The sequence below is a fragment of the Dendrobates tinctorius genome, unplaced genomic scaffold (genome assembly GCF_039654945.1).
Source record: "Dendrobates tinctorius isolate UK_male_01 unplaced genomic scaffold, ASM3965494v1 ptg000049l, whole genome shotgun sequence".
In the NCBI taxonomy this organism is placed as follows: Eukaryota; Metazoa; Chordata; class Amphibia; order Anura; family Dendrobatidae; genus Dendrobates; species Dendrobates tinctorius.
The window spans coordinates 22,556,160-22,573,404 of record NW_027361717.1 but is presented as its reverse complement, the minus strand read 5'-3'; the positions used below and the strand labels follow the sequence as shown (position 1 = coordinate 22,573,404).

At 44.0% G+C, this 17,245-nt stretch overlaps 1 protein-coding gene and 1 long non-coding RNA gene across 3 annotated transcripts in view; one reads left to right on the top strand and one right to left on the bottom strand.

The window, feature by feature from the left end:
* The window catches only part of LOC141091137 (uncharacterized), a 69,146-nt gene that overhangs the window by 26,731 nt on the left and 25,170 nt on the right, over nt 1-17,245 (top strand). For both annotated transcript variants that reach the window (XR_012232426.1, XR_012232427.1), the window contains exon 2: nt 12,410-12,573. This is a non-coding gene — a long non-coding RNA (uncharacterized lncRNA). The remainder of the gene's footprint in view (nt 1-12,409; nt 12,574-17,245) is intronic.
* The window catches only part of SLCO2A1 (solute carrier organic anion transporter family member 2A1), a 71,774-nt gene continuing 69,322 nt past the window's right edge, over nt 14,794-17,245 (bottom strand). The window contains exon 14 of the mRNA XM_073576536.1: nt 14,794-16,975. Within this exon, the coding sequence (XP_073432637.1) occupies nt 16,855-16,975 (121 nt within the window). The 3' untranslated portion in view covers nt 14,794-16,854. The remainder of the gene's footprint in view (nt 16,976-17,245) is intronic.

Below are 17,245 nucleotides of genomic sequence, written 5' to 3'. Positions count from 1 at the left end.
GGTGGAGGTGATATGAGGAGACAAACTCGTGTTGGTGCTCAAAGAAGTGGCAGTGGCGGTGGCCGTGATCCTTGGAGACAAAGTCGTGTCGGTGCTCCTAGAAGGAGGCTGCGTGTCGGTGATCCAAGCAGGAGAAGTTCTGGCGGGACTCCTAGGAGAATTGGTGGCGGTGCTCTTTGGATGAGGAGTGGTGGTGGTGCTCCTTTGATGAGGAGTAGTGGCGGTGCTCCTTTGATGAGGAGTGCTGGTGGTGCTCCTTTGATGAGGAGTGCTGGCAGTGCTCCTTTGATGAGGAGTGCTGGCTGTGCTCTTTTGATGAGGAGTGCTGGCTGTGCTCCTTTGATGAGGAGTGCTGGCCGTGCTCCTTTGATGATGTTGACTGGTGGTGTCGGTGGCCCAAGCAGGTTCTGTGGAGGTGTTGCTCCAAGCAGGTGGTGCAGTGGCGGTGGTGGTGCTCCATACAGGAGCAGTGCTTGCCATAGTGGTGGTGGCGGAGGAGTGTCTAGCAGCACTCGGACTTGGGGTGGTGTAGTGGTGTCCGGCTTGGCTTGGAATGCAGGTGGCCGTGCAGTGGTATGCTGGAGAAGTCGGTATGGAGGTGTAGCGATTCAGTGGTGGCACTGTTGGAAATGACACCACTGACTGCTGCACATACCGATTCTGCTGCATAGCCTGCAAGTAAGCAGTGTTGCAGGCCTGTAACACACTCAGCTGTTGCTCAGGACTAAGGTGTGATGCAGCAGCAAAAAAGGTAATGCAATTCTAGGATGTATTAACAGAAGCATACAGTCTAGATCACGTGAAGTCATTTTTTCCCTCTACTCCTCTTTGGTCAGACCTCATCTGGAATATTGTGTCCAGTTTTGGGCACCACATTTTAATAAAGACATCAACAAACTGGAGCAAGTTCAGAAAAGAGCAACCAGAATGGTGACCGGTCTGCAAACCCTGTCTTATGAGGAAAGGTTGCAGGATTTGGGAATATTTAGTTTGCAAAAGAGAAGACAGAGGAGACTTAATAGCTGTCTACAAATATCTAAAGGGCTGTCACATTGTAGAAGGATCAACTTTATTCTCATTTGCACAAGGAAAAACTAGAAGCAATGGGATGAAACTGAATGGGAGGAGACACAGATTAGATATTAGAAAAAACTTTTTGACAGTTAGAGTGATCAATGAGTGGAACAGGCTGCCACGAGAAGTGGTGAGTTCTCCTTCAATGGAAGTCTTCAAGCAGAGGCTGGACAGACATCTGACTGGGATGATTTAGCGGATCCTGCTTTGAGCAGGGGGTTGGACCAGATGGCCCTGGAGGTCCCTTCCAACTCTACGATTCTATGATTCTATGCCCTGTTCAATTTTACTGAAAAAATGGTGCGCTGGTCTGTTGAGGTCGGCCTCCAGACAGTCAAAGCGCTGGTCGACAGAGTGGAAGAGGTGTTCCATGTGGTTAAAACCGTGTTCCATCAGGGAAAAACCACTTTCCACTCTACCGGACAGCGCCTTGAGGCTGGCCTGAAAGGCCTCGCTCAAGTGCATGAACTCAGGCATGACAGGCCTGTCCAAGACCCTCTGCCACTGGCCGGTAGTGCCCGCATAACCAGTGACAGAGACCTGGGACAGGGGAACACCTGATTGACCAGCTTCCTGGTCACCAGCTGTCTGTGTTGCTGACCTGCAAGATGCTTCCTGGCTGTCGGATGGCTGGGACGGGTCTGATGTTGTCCGATGAAGGATCGCTCCAGGGACAGGTTGCAGGGTGCTGCTCCAAGCATTAACAAGAAGCATCAGCTGTGGAATATAAAAGCACATAGTAATAAAAAAAAAAATACTTACACTCTGCTGGCAAGGACCGATCTCAGGAAAGCCAACTCGCGATGATAGCGTTACTTTCTTCTGCGCCTTGCCGCTGAACCACTGCGAACCTGTTCCTCAGCACGAACATCAGTGTTGAAGCGGTCCTTCATCGAGCGCCAACATGTGCGGACTTTGTTCACTGTTGGAAAAACAAAGAAGAAACGTTAGACAATGCACTGAAGGCAACATAATTATCAGCACACACACCTGATAGAACTTTGCAAACAGTCAATGCGGCAGCACAAAATAATTCTATACACAATGCAGTCACTGTTGATCCTGAGGACACTGTTTTGTTTCCTGCTAGAATATATGTAGCAGCAAACACAACAGTATCATCAGAAGCAAGAGTGAAAGCAGGATCATTACTGCAGTTCAATTCACAAAGCAATCACTGTTTTCCAGAAGGCATTGGTGTGTTTGATGCAAGAATATATCTTGCCACAAACACACCTGTACCATCAGGACCAAAAATCAAAGCAGCTTCAAGACAGCAGTTCAATACACAAAGCAATCACTGTTTTCCAGAAGGCATTGGTGTGTTTGATGCAAGAATATATCTTGCTACAAACACACCTGTACCATCAGGACCAAAAATCAATGCAGCTTCAAGACAGCAATTCAATACACAAAGCACTCGCTGGTTTCCAGAAGGCATTGGTGTGTTTGATACAAGAATATATCTTGCCACAAACACACCTGTACCATCAGGACCAAAAATCAATGCAGCTTCAAGACAGCAGTTCAATACACAAAGCAATCACTGTTTTCCAGAAGGCATTGGTGTGTTTGATGAAAGAATATATCTTGCCACAAACACACCTGTACCATCAGGACCAAAAATCAGTGCAGCATCACAGAGCAGCTTTATACTTACTGAACGCCTTTTTTGAAGTTGGAGAGGCGCTGTCCCAGCCATCCATCATCGCTGTGGCCACCTCATTCCAGAGCTGCCGGGTCACCACTGTGTCTTTGTACTGCTGGTCACGGCTGTCCCACAACGAGATACGCTCCTCAACAAGGCGGATCAGGTGCTCATTGTCGATGTAAAATTCATCGTCATCCCGTTGTGGTACCTAGAAAAAAAAAATTAGAATCTTTGTAATTTTGGAAAATGAAAAAGATAGAAAAAGAAACAGAGAAGAAGCAAGATAAAAGATGAAAATAAAGACAGAAAAAAAAAGGAAAGACTATATACTAACATTGCGTCTCCTCGCCACGACTTGGCTACGCTGCTCCCGCTCAGAATACTCCCGCTCAGACTGCTCCCGCTCTGACTTCTCCTGCACTTCACCTTCACTGGCCATGTCCGATGTCTGTAAAGAAAAAAAAATTATTACACATTTCTAGAGGCAGCAGCTAAACTTACCCAAAGGCAGCAATATCCTCACCTCACGATCAGCTTGGGCCAATTCTTGCCGAGATGGCGAATAGACCGATCCAGAAGAAGACATTCTGAAATTTAAACAAAAAATACATTAGTACATTATAAAATTGTACAGGACACACAGACATTATGTTGAAGAATACTCACATTTTGGCTGCAGAAGCTTGAATCCAAGGCTCTTGTCTGGTCTTCTATTCAAGGCTGTCTGTAGCTGCTCTTCTCTTGCTCTCTGTAGCTGCTCTTATCTTCAAGGCTATAGTGGTGTGGCCCTGAAGACGCCTTCTTTTATCAACACTCCTCCCAAACAATGTTGCTTGTTTTTAGGGGGAGGTTTAAACAACTGTCTAGACATTGTTTACTCAAATCGCGAGCGCGCACAAAGCGCTGACGTGCGCGCATCCAAGCGCACACCAGCGACCCCATAGACTGTAATGCTATTTTTGGGCGCACACCGTGTGCACACGTGCACGCCCGATTTTTTTTACGATGTAGGCGGAACAAAAAATGCAACATGTAGCGTACGTCGCATCTGGGCGCACACCTGGAAAATGCGCAGTGCACATTAAACGCTGATGAGCGTGCGCAATCACAAGAACCTGCGACCACCGTGTTACAGATAGGGGAACATTGCGCGTGCGCCCTATAGCGCACGATGCGCTGTGCGATAAAACGCTAGTGTGAAACAGCCTTACATCCTTCAATCCAAATTTTTCTGTTATGTCTTGAATCATGTGATTTTGATTCAGTAGGAAACTTCTGTCTTCTTCTCTTTCTATCTATATTCCTAGGTACTAAGTCTTTGATTTCGAAATGTTGCTTCTGGATTTTTAGAATGTTTTCTTTATTCCTTTCTTGTTCAGAACAAATCAAAATGTTGTCTACATATATGAGTACATAAATCCATCTATTCATCAGCCTTTTTGTGTACAAGCATGGATCAGCTTTGCTTCTTTGAAATGTTTCATTTGTAAGCACTTCCGTGATTTTGTCATTCCACGCTTTAGCTGCTTGCTTTGAACCATATATGCTTTTCTGTAATTTGCAAACTTTGTTTGGGTTTCTTTCATCTTTGAATCCTGGAGGTTGTTCCATGTAAATGTCTTCTGTTAAATCTCCATTCAGAAATGCCGTCTTTACATCCAGATGTATCAGTTCCATCTGTTTCATTGCTGCAACTGTAAGTAAAGTTCTTATTGCAGTATGTTTGACAACTGGAGCAAATGTCTGATCATAGTCTTCTCCATTTTTTGAGAATACCCTTTAGCTATGAGTCTTGCTCAGTATCTTTCAGGTGTGCCATCTGTTTGGTATTTTACTTTAAAAATCCATTTACATCTTATGGCTTTTCTTCCTTCTGGTAAATCTGTCAATGTCCATGTATTTGAGTCATGCATGGATTTCATTTCTGTTTCTGTTGCTTCTATCCATTTATTAGCTTCTTTTTTAGGGAGTTTAGATATGTCTTCCCAAGAAGTAGGTTCATAAATTTTACTTGTGCTTGTCTTGTATGAAAGACGTATGGTGGTTTTCCTTTGTTTTCTCTCATTGAACGTCTTGGTTCTGTGTCTGCTTGTAGTTGTATTTTTTCATTTTCAGTATTCTGTTCTTCATCAATTTCAACTACTTTCTCATCAGATACTACTTCAGTTATGTCACTACTGTTTTTCTCATTTTTTGTTTCAATTGAAATCATAGTGTCTTCATTTAGCTCCTCAGTGAATGTCACACTGTTACTCACCGTGACTCAGTCTGTTTTGGGATCTAGGATTCTGTATGCCTTGCAATTTTCACTATATCCAACAAATATTTCCTGCATGGATCTGTTTTGAAGTTTGGAACGTTTTTCTGTTGGAATAAATATAAAAACTTTACATCCAAAAACTTTTAAATGATTGACACTTGGTTTCATACCTTGCCACAGTTCATATGGAGTTTTCTGGAAAAAAAAGTCTGTTCTGTAGATATGTAGCTGTCATTGCTGCCTCACCCCAATATTTCTCTGGTAGTTTGGAATCTGTCAGCATACATCTCATCTTTTCTGTCAGAGTTCTATTTTACCTTTCTGCTACTCCATTTTGTTCAGGTGTGTACGGAACAGTTTTCTGGTGTTCTATACCATTCTGTCTTAAGTAGTTTTCTATTTTGTGACCTGTAAAGTCACTTCCATTATCACTTCTGGTGACAATTGGCTTCCTTTGAAATTTGATACTTGACCTTGTTACGTAGTCTACAAGATTATCAAAAACTTCACTTTTGTTCTTAATTAAGTATGTGACTGTGTATCTTGAGTAGTCATCTATGAAAGTCACCATGTATCTATTTCCTCCTGATGTAGTCACTTGCATGGGTCCACATACGTCAGTATGCACCAAATCAAGTTGTCTTTTGCTTTTCATCTCACTTTCTATTGGAATAGATATTCTTGTGGCTTTAGATTTTATACAACATTCACATCTTACGGTAATTGAGCAATCTGATATCTTTAGATCTTTTGTCAATTCTTTCCTTTGTAGTTCCCTTATACTGTCAGGGTGTCTGTGTCCTAGACGTCACTGCCACACGTGAATACAGTTCTTGTGATCATGTGTACATACTTTCATTTCTTCCTTTGGTGTGTCAAGATGATATAATTGTTCATCTGCCTTGACATTGGTTATCACCTTGTTTCCTGCTAGAATTGCACACTCATTATCTTTGAATTTTATAGTGAGTCCATTTGCTGTTAAACGCTTCACAGATAACAATCCACCTTCCAATTTTGGAACATATAACACATTCTGTACAAGTATCTTTGAATCTTGTCCGAACTTGTTTGAACAGTTTAGCATACCTTGTGTTAGGCATCGGATTTCTGTGTTTACTCCGCAGGGATCCAGACCCTCACATTCTGCAGTCTCCTGCTGTTTATCTACTGCAGAGGAGATTGCAGAGGAGATTGCCTTGCAGCAAATCTCTCCAGAGGCTAAGGGCCCCACCACACATAGCGATCTCGCACAACAGCGAGATCGCTGTGTGTCACAGCGATCAGCGACTGGCCCCTCTGCCGGTATCGCTGATCGCTGTAGGATAGCCCTGGACTTTTCTTTGGTCGCTGGTCTCCCACTGGTGAGCATGCATCACTGCGTGTGACAGGCGGGAGGCCAGCGATCAGTTGGTAACTAACATACACATTGGGTATCCAAGGGACGTGCGTCCCTTAAACCCCGATGTGTACGTTAGTTACCAGCGCGCTGATGCAGGGAGCTGGTAACTAACGTACACATCGGGTATCTAAGGGATGCACGTCCCTTGGATACCCGATGTGTACATAAGTTACCAGTTCCCTGCATCAGCGCGCTGGTAACTAACGAACACAGCGATGCCGCACGCTCGGCGTCGCTGTGCTGATTGCTGGTGAAGCTGTCTGCTTGACAGCTCACCAGCGATCACATAGCGACTTACCAGCGATCCTGACACATTGATATCATTGTCGGGATCGCTGGTGAGTCGTCATGCGTGACGGGGCCCTAAGTCCTTCTGTCCTCCTACTGAGCATGCTCATGGGACGATCTCCCATTGGAGATCGGGAGTCATGTGCTCAGATCCCGCTCCAGATCTCATTGGTCCATCTCAGAGATCTGGAAGCTTGCGGAAGGTCCCGGCTGCTATAAAAGGCGCGCATGGCTGTTCCGACATGCGCTAGCATAGACATGGAGACGGGAGTGGGAGGTTCTGATTATTGAGGATGCTAACCTCAGGTCATCAGCAGAGCGGAGGGCGCGGGTAGGGTGGTATACTGAAACAAGGAATGAGATGTAGGGTGGTGCTGAGCCATGAAGGGCTTTGTGGGTGTGGGTAATAAGTTTGTACTGGATTCTGGAGTGGATGGGTAGCCAGTGTAATGACTGGCACAAGAGAGAGGCATCGGTGTAACGATTGGTGAGGAATACGATCCTGGCTGCAGCATTCAAGACAGATTGGAGAGGGGAGAGTTTGGTAAGAGGGAGACCGATTAGAAGAGAGTTACAATAGTCGAGACGAGAATGAATAAGAGAAACAGTAAGAGTTTTTGCAGAGTCAAAAGTAAGAAAAGGTCGAATTCTAGAGATGTTTTTGAGGTGCAGATGACAAGAGCGAGCCAGTGATCGAATGTGGGGGGCGAAGGAAAGCTCGGAGTCAAGTATGACCCCAAGACAGCGGGCATGTTGCTGGGGAGTAATAGTGGAACCACACACAGAAATGGCAATTTCGGGTATAAGTACATTAGTAGAGGGAGGAAACACAAGGAGTTCAGTCTTTGACAGGTTCAGTTTCAGATATAGTGAGGACATGATGTTAGACACAGCGTTTAGACAGTCACCGGTGTTTTCTAGAAAGGCTGGCGTGATGTCAGGAGAAGAAGTGTATAATTGGGTGTCATCAGCATAGAGATGGTACTGGAAACCAAATCTACTGATTGTTTGACCAATAGGGGCAGTGTACAAGGAGAAGAGGAGGGGGCCTAGAACCGATCCTTGAGGAACCCCAACAGTAAGGGGAAGGTGAGAGGAGGAGGAGCCAGCAAAAGATACAGTAAAGGAGCGGTCAGAGAGATAGGAGGAGAACCAGGAGAGAACGGTTTCCTTGAGGCCAATGGAACGGAGCATAGTGAGGAGGAGCTGATGATCCACAGTGTCAAATGCTGCAGAGAGATCCAAGAGAATTAGAATGGAGTAATGACCATTTGATTTAGCTGTTAGTAGATCATTAGAGACTTTAGTGAGGGCAGTTTCAGTAGAGTGTAAAGAGCGGAAACCGGATTGGAGAGGGTCGAGAAGAGAGTTATCAAAGAGATAGCGGATAAGATGGACGTGGACCAAGCGTTCCAGGAGTTTAGAGACGAAGGGAAGATTAGAGACAGGTCTATAGTTAGCAGCACAGTTTTGGTCGAGGGATGGTTTTTTAAGTAGTGGATGTATGATGGCATGCTTAAATGAGGAGGGAAAGATACCAGAAGAGAGAGCAAGGTTAAATATTTTAGTTAGGTGAGGGGTGACAGCAGGGGAAAGGGACTGGAGGAGATGTGACGGAAATGGGTCACTGTGCAAGTGGTTGGGCGAGAAGATGCAAGGAGCCTGCTTACTTCCTCTTTTGTGACTGGTTCAAAATCAGAGAGTGAGCTAGATGCAGTGGGGGAGGGAGGACAGTGCATGGTGTGAGGGGATTGGGAGATAATTTCCTGTCGAATCTGGTCAATTTTTTCTTTGAAGTAATTGGCCAGAACGTCAGCTCGGAGCTCCGTGGTTGGGGCCTGTACTCTTGGGTTGAGTAGAGAATGAAAAGTGTCAAAGAGACGTTTCGGGTTATTGGACAGTGAGGTGATGAGGGTGTTGAAATAGGTTTGCTTGGACAGGGGAAGGGCAGTGTTGTATGTTCGAAGCATAAACTTATAATGGATGAAATTTTCATGTAGATTGGATTTTCTTCACAGACGTTTGGCGCACCTGGAGCACCGCTGCAGGAAACGTGTTTGCACCGTGTGCCAGGGTTGTCGCCGTCTGCGTTGTGGTGTCCTATTTATAGGGGGTGCAAATTCATCCAGGGCACTTTGAAGTGTTTCATTGTAATGCTTCAATTCAGAATCAGGACATGAGAGGGAGGAGATAGGGGCCAATGAAGACTGCAAGTTCTTCATAAGTTTCTGGGTGTTAATGGCCTGTATGTTTCTACAAGTATGGACAGTGGGGGTGACCTGAGCAGCCTTGCAGTTCTTGATAGAGAATGAAAGAAGATTGTGGTCAGAGAGCGGGAGAGGGGAGTTTGCAAAATCATCCACTGTACACTGTGTACATCCACTGTATATTATTCAAGCACACCCAAGCTTGTTCAGATAACACGTTATCCTAGCACGTTCGCTCATCACTAGATCAGAAGTATACATATCACATACTTGTGCTCAAAAGACCGTCCACTCTTGCCGCCGGTAATGGAGAACCCTAAAAGTGTGCAGTGCATGCGCTGTGAGAATTCAGAAGCCTGTGGTCACATAGAGTGACTACAGACTTTCATATCAAACCTGGATGAGCCCTTAAATTATAAAATCAAGCCCTGCAGCCAATCCTAACAGCTTGTCATATCCTCACTGGCAGGATTCAGCTCTGCTTGCAGGTTCCAGTCATCACATATCCGCGTCACTCATGTGATTTTCACACTTACGGTCACGTGACAACGAGCTTCTCTTCTGCTTCTCTGTTTTTCACTGAACATTGAAAGAAGTTAGAAGAGCTTGTTAGTACATGACTAAGTGTACAACTCGCCTACGTGTTTGGGATGGGGGGGGCGACAAACTGAAATCTTGCGTGGAGTAGGTCACCAGAGGCACGGGAGCAAAGTGAGTATGTGGTTTAAGTTTTATATCTGTGAATGTGTCTGGGATGTGTTTCTGTATATAGAGGGATATGTGGGACTTCATTCTATATATAGGGGACTATGTGGGGCCCAGACCGTATATAAGGGCTATGTGAATATTTACACTGTGTATAGGGAGTGCTGTGTGTGGGCTCAATCTGTATATAGTGAGGCTTTTTTGGGGTTCATATTGTATATAGGGAGTCTTTGGGAGGACTCGTACTATATATAAGGAAGTTATTTATGGACTCATACTTTACAGTGCCTTGCGAAACTACTCGGCCCCCTGGAGCTATTCATCCTTTTCCCACATATCATGCTTCAAACATAACGATATCAAATGTAAATTTTTGGTGGGGACTCAACAGCAAGTGGGACACAACTGTGAAGTTGAACGAAATTTATTGGTTATTTTAAATTTTTGTGGAAATACAAAAACTGAAAAGTGGGGCGTGCAATATTATTCGGCCCCTTTAACTTAATACTTTGTTGCGCCACCTTTTGCTGCGATTATAGATGCAAGTCGCTTGGGGTATGTCTCTATCAGTTCTGTACATCGAGAGATTGAAATTCTTGCCCATTCTTCCTAGGCAAACAGCTCGGGCTCAGTGAGGTTGGATGGAGATCTTTTTGAACAGCAGTTTTCAGCTCTTTCCACAGATACATTTGGTATTTTTATGTTTGAAGCATAATATGTGGGAAAAGGTAGAAAAGTTCCAGGGGGCCGAATACTTTTGCAAGGCACTGTATATAGAGAGGCTATGTGAGGGCTCATACTATATATAGGGGTACTGTGTTGTGCTCATACCCTATAGCTGGATAGTCTACGGGCTCATACTGCATATGAGGATGCTATGAGGGGGCTCATACTGTATGTAGGTGGACTGTTTGGGGGCTCATAGTGTATATAGCAAGACTATGTATGGGCTCATAATGTATATAGGGAGGCTATGTGAGAACTCATACTGTATACAGGGAGGCTATGTGAGAACTCATACTGTATACAGGGGGACTATGTGGGGCTCATACCATATAAGGAGACAGTCTGTAGGCTAAAACTGTATATAGGGATGCTATGAGGGGGCTCATACTGTATATAGGGGAACTATGTAGGGGCTTACACTCTATATAGTGAAACTGTGTGAGGGTTCATACTGTATATAGGAAGGCTATGTGGGGACTCATTGTACAGTATATAGGAGGCACTGTGGGGGATTATGCTGTATTTAAGAGGGCTGTGTTGGGGCTCATACTGTATATAGGGGGCTGTGTGGGGCTCATGCTATATATAGGGATGGTGGGCTCATACTGTATATAGGGGGCTGTGTGTGAGATTATACTGTATATAGAGGGCTGCGTATGGGATGATATTGTATATAGGGAGCTGTGTGTAAGATCATACTGTATATACAGAAGCGTCAGCATATTTTATTCTGCTCAATATTAAGTGATACAGTTAATATTAACATAAAATAATAATAAAATGTAATATATTAATATTAATATTGAGCAGAATAAATTTTAGCCTATTGGTTCAGCCCTCCACAGCAATCACGGTCTCTCATGTGGCCCCTCGTGAAAAGTAATTGCCCACTCTTGGAATAGATCCACTTCCTGAGAAGGTATCAGCTGATGGGTGGAGGTTTGGGAGTTTGGACCCCAGACAATCTCATCCATAATCAATAGAAATGATCAAATTGATGTAATGTGAAATGAATTTGTTCAAAATTTTTCGAATTTCGTTGATCACGGCATTTTGGAAAAATTTGTGATGCACAATACACAAATTGCCTTAAATTGCTGCTGCCATAAAACACAATGTAGCAGATTGCATCAGCCAGAGAAGGCGCACATGATCTCAGGAAGGATTCTCCTATAATGCCTGGCAACTAAGACATCATATGGTATAGCACAGCCAATCACGAGGGACTATCATCGCCTATATAAAAACTGAAGCAGGGAATGCAGCAGCCATTTTGTGGTGAATCTGGATACTGAGAGGAGATCACAGCTTGGCCTTAGAAATAGAGACACTAAAGAAATTTTAAGACTGCATTTACACGCTGCAGCTGCATTGTGTATTTTTGCAGACAATTATGGGAAAACATTACAATTTTACCATGAATGCAGCAAAAGTGAAATGTGTGAGAGCTGCCTACAGATAGTGTGTGACAGCACAAGTTGTGAAGAATATTAATGTGTGAGGAAGCGAGATTAATGTCCTACGTGTTTTTCAGGGCAAATGGAGAACCCTCAGTCAGTTCCTTTGTGGGTAAATGCCAGGAGAGCTTGGCACGCTATACTGCCACGTGGGGTCCATTATGTTTTGTATTATGGTCGCCCCCCCAATCTACAAAGAAACAGACAGGAGACTTTGTAAATACATATAAAGGTTTTTATATAATTTACATACAAATATATTAACAGTTTACCAATGTTCGGTTATCAGTGAAAACAGAACAGAATGACTGCAATATTTACCGGAGCTAAAACATGGGCTTTGTATCGTCCATTGGGTCCATATTATACACACACCCCAGTACACAGTATTTACAATGACTTTTCTACACGGCAGGGAACGCCTCCACCCTTCTTTTTTATGTCGTATATATACACGTTGGAGCAATAATCCAGAGGTAGGAAACTTGCAACCTGGTTTCTGATGCAGCTGAAATGGACGCTCCTGTAAAACGTCCTGATGTGTGCGAAAGCCACATCCTGTATGTTCTATACAATGAAAGGGGAAATCTCCTTTTTCAGGATTTCACCCATTTAATTCCTGTTTTGTGATTCCTTTAGGTACAAGCACAGCTGCAGTCCTCCTGACGGAGCAATGTGGCAGAGCTGGATTGGCATGCTGGGTGGACTGAGCACTTCTGGATGGAAGGGAGTTTTGTCCTGACCTGGCTATTGGTCTTGGAGAGACACAAGGGTGCAGCCTGCGAATATTCTTTGTTGGAACGGTAAGACGCATCCATTCAACCCTTTGGATGATTTCTTAGTGTATTTTACATAACCTACTGCAGATGATGTGGCACTGCTGGGTGTTCGTATGATGTGTATTTATTGCAGATGTGGAGAGCGGTGATACTTCACAGACTTTCAGAATAGATTTTTAAAGGGAGTGTGTCACCTCCAAACTCCAAATTCAGCTAATTAAATACTTATATAGGCGACTTTGCCACCTTAAAGCCAAACCAGTAACATACAGTTTAGTTGAAGAAAAATTCACTTTTACTACATATGCAAATAAGAATGCTCCAATGTACCCTTGTTATGGCCAATAGCTAGGTGCACCCTTGGCATGGCCAACAGCTTGGTGCACCCATGGTGTGGCCAATAGCTCGGTGCACACTTCTCATGGCCAAAAGCCCAGTGCACCCTTGTCATGGCCAATAGCTCAGTACACCCTTTGCATGGCCAGTAGCTCAGTGCACCTTTGGCGTGGCTATTGTCCCTCAGCTTGATTGACAGTGCTTGCTATTTCATAGCAAGTGCTCACTAAACCCTGTTCCTGCGCTTAGGCACTAACACTTCAGGAGCCAAGCAGCACACCTTCAGTGTGGATATGGGCATGCTCTGATCTCTGGCTTCTGCACCTCTATGTGTAGTGACAAGCAGGAGCTGGAGATCAGAGTCACACCTTGTGATTCAAAGTGATTTTTTTTTCTGCAACTACATTTCTAAGGCCATGTGCCCACATTGAGTATTTGATGAGTTTTTTTTACCACAGTATCTATAAGCCAAAACCAGGAGTGGAACAGTCAGAGGAAAAGTATAATAGAAACCCGTCACCACTTCTGTATTATCACCCACTCCTGGTTTTGGCTTACAAGTACGGAGGTAAAAAAACTCACCAAATGTGTGCATGTGGCCTAAAATGTATTTTACCAGTATGCTTCTAGGACTCCCTCACACGAGCGTACACATCGGATGAGTGCTATCCAGCGTTTCGTCACATAGCAGTAGGCCCAGTGTTATACTATGGGGCAGTGCAGAGCTGCGGGGGTTTTTTCGGCGCATACCAAATCGGCATGAGAAACAAAATCGTAGCATGATGCGAGGGGCTGCGATAATCGGATCTGGTGCACCTATTCAAGTCTAAGGGTGCGTGTAAAACATCGGACTGCACTCAAATGTCATATCAGTGCCATGCAATCTACGCTAACAGAGACAATGGAGAAGATGGAGAATTTAAGTTCTCCATCTTCTCTGCACCTGTGATGCAATGATCTCATGCAAGAGAATCGGATCACAGTAAGGCTAGTTTCACATTTGCGCTTTATAGCGCTGCGACGGCCTGCGCACGGCCGCCACTAAGCCCCGCCCCCTCCCGGCTCCCTGCCCGCCCCATCCGGTCATCGCCTCCTACTAGCACACATGGGCGCTTGCGACCTGCGCACCCTATCTTTAGCATAGGGTGCGCAGATCGTGCGCTGGCCGTGCGCTAGCAGGATTTTGGTGTGCGCTGCGCACCTTTGAAGGTGCGCCCGTGTGCGCTGAACGCAGCATGTTGCATTTCGGCGCGCACGGCGCACCTTCAAAAGTGCGCAGCGCACGGCAAAATCCTGCTAGCGCACGGCCAGCGCATGATCTGCGCACCCTATGCTAAAGATAGGGTGCGCAGATCACAAGCGCCCATGTGCGCTAGTAGGAGGCGATGACCGGATGGGGCGGGCAGGGAGCCGGGAGGGGGCGGAGCTTAGTGGCGGCCGTGCGCAGGCCGTCGCAGCGCTATAAAGCGCAAATGTGAAACTAGCCTAAGATGACACTCGGATCAAACTCTGACAGAGTTTGATCAGAGTATAATCGAGCCTAGAGAATCATCGCCCATGTGACCCTGGCCTTATATAGATGTTTAATTAGCTGACTTTTCAGTTTGGCGGTGACACATGCCAATTAAGAGTGATATCAAGCTTGCATACTATATAATATAACCTTTATGGATTTCTCTGCACATTTTCCATGAACTTCTTTGCAGGGATTGGGTGGTCTGGTTTTGAACTTTGTGACTTGTGCTTTATTTTATACGCGCTAATGACAGCACCGCTAGAGGGCAGGATGGCAACGGCTGACGCACAACATACGGGTGGTAATGCAGACAAGTTCAATATTTTGTACATTTCTATTTTATGACACTTGCAAACCACGGGCCGGATTCATCAGTTACGGTTTTTTTAAAGTTTACTTTTCTTTTTTTTTTTTTTGTCTTGCGTTATGCGCAAATATTTTTTTCTTTTTTGCAACAAATTCATCAAAGTGGCGCATGAATGTTGCACAGAATGATTAAAAAATGATCTTTATATTTGCCTTTAAATGATTTTGTGACTTTTTAAGCTCGTGAACCGCTAAAATGACATAAAATTTGTGCCTAAATGTGTTTCAAATGACTCCAGCAGGAAGGACATTTGTAATAAATTGTGTAACTTTTTAAAAAAGTCGCAAATACATTTGAAAACCCTAAACTCGGCCCATGATGGCAATGAAAATATATATAAGAAATCACATGTAAATTAGACTCGAAATGAAAAACAGCTGAAAAGTATAAAAAATTAGACAAATGTAAAGGCCTCATGTGTTTTGTTTTTTGATTTGTAGTTTTCTGTGATTATATAACTATAATAAATATATTTTTAGCTTTTAATAATTCAGATGGAAAATTGACTTAAAGCTTTTTTTGTTATTATTTACTTCTCTTTAATACAAATGAAAAGGAAACTTTATTATGCACTTTCTCACCTTTAGGCCATGTTCACACGTTCAGAGTTTGATCAATTTTCTCAAATGAGGACAAGATTGAAAAAAAAAGTCTCCGTCTTCCCCATTCTATCAGCCTATGATAATTGGACTGCACTCAGATGTCATCCGAGTGCAGTCCAATTTTTTTTTATTACTGACTCATTGACTTGAATGGCCAAGTGCGATCCGATAATTGGATCCAACTCAGGCATGCTGCAACATGTGCATTACTCCATAGAATAACATTGTTCTGATGTTGTCGGATTGTACTCAGACCGAAAATACGGTCATGTGCACAAGTCCTAGCAGGAAGCCAGCTTTCACAAATTCCTCATACACATGCAAACTCAATGAGCCTGAGCGTGCTTGATTTTTTTTACAATGATGGAAGGGGAATAAGCTGCTGGTGAACTCATCAGACCTTCCAGGGACAGAAAGGATCAGCTATGTTAATGCACTTGTTGAGTTTGGAGCTATCATTAGGCCTACTTAATGTGAACACTGCCACATTGAACATGCTGTTCAGCCTGCCAGCCGAATATCATAGAGAGGGAAAAGCTAAGCAGGATGATCTATAGTTTTGTTGGAGAGTTGTCCAATGGGTGGTGTCCATCAATGACTGAAAGCTGGCCTGGATGAGTATGCATGCAGAAATAATAGCAATCAATGATTAGTACCACCCACTGGACTCTTAAGCATAGATCCTGAAGGGCTTTTAATCAGTAAATTACAAGTTATACTAGATCCAGCCTACAAATGTATCTATCAATCTGTTCCGCTCTCTCTGCGCCATAATGCTCTGCTGGTAGATTTTGCTGCATTTCCCTTTGGCACAATGCACATTATCCTCAGCAGCACAAGACTCCTTCCTGCAGTCTCCGAGATTGTGATTACAGAGAAATCTTTCGCTTTTCTGGAAGATGGAATACTGAACACAAGCTTCACATCTGTCTCTGATAATTCCCTGTCTCTTCATCTTCCGTGCTCAGCTTTGGTTGCAGCCCAGCCGTTCGCCTTATATTCTGGTTTGACCACTGAAATCTGGATGCAGTATTGCTGAGATGTATAAGAGCCTTAGATCAGACTGATCCTTCTATGATTCCACTTCGAATGCTCATGAATTGTAGAAAAACTTGGCAATGACGGAATTAATACAATTATTCCACCTCCTTAACCACAATTGCTCCCATTCACATACACTGGATCAGGAGGGATGGCTATATATACATGTTTGTGACAATAAGCACAATGTGACTTGTATGTCTGTGCGTTCTTCTCATCATATCATGTATGCTGAGCTGTGGAAAGGGGACTTTTGTCTTGTTTTCCAGGTAAACGTTGGATTGTCCTCTCCTTGCAATTGGGAACATGTGCTGCTCAGCTGATCATAACCTCAGCTTTGTACTTTGTATTGCTAGGAGGGGCTCTGGCAGAGTCCGGCCCCTGAGGAGTACAGTTATAAGGAAAGGTTTTAGTCCAGCAGCCTGAGCTATGCAGGGGAGAAGCTATGCCACGCCAGAATCCTTCTCTTGTAAATCGTATTCTCTGCTCTTCTTTACCTTCCAGGCAATGCAGCTAAGCAGAAGTAATCCCAAGCCTTTGTATCCCATCTGAAGACCAAGATACCTACGGAGAGAGGATTATTAGCTCATCCTATCCCATAACTTTATGTTCATGGTACATGCTTTCCATGACTGTTACAGGACTATTAGTTATGAAGCACTAGGAGACATGGAGCAGCAGACGCTACGTTGCCAACAGAGCTAATTGAATTATTGGTGGCGTCTGGCACTATACATTGCTGAGATGACATAAGGCCCTGATAGTTACTCTATGGGGCATTGATTCTAACATAGCACATCATTGTGTTTCAGACATATTGCAACTTAATAAAAA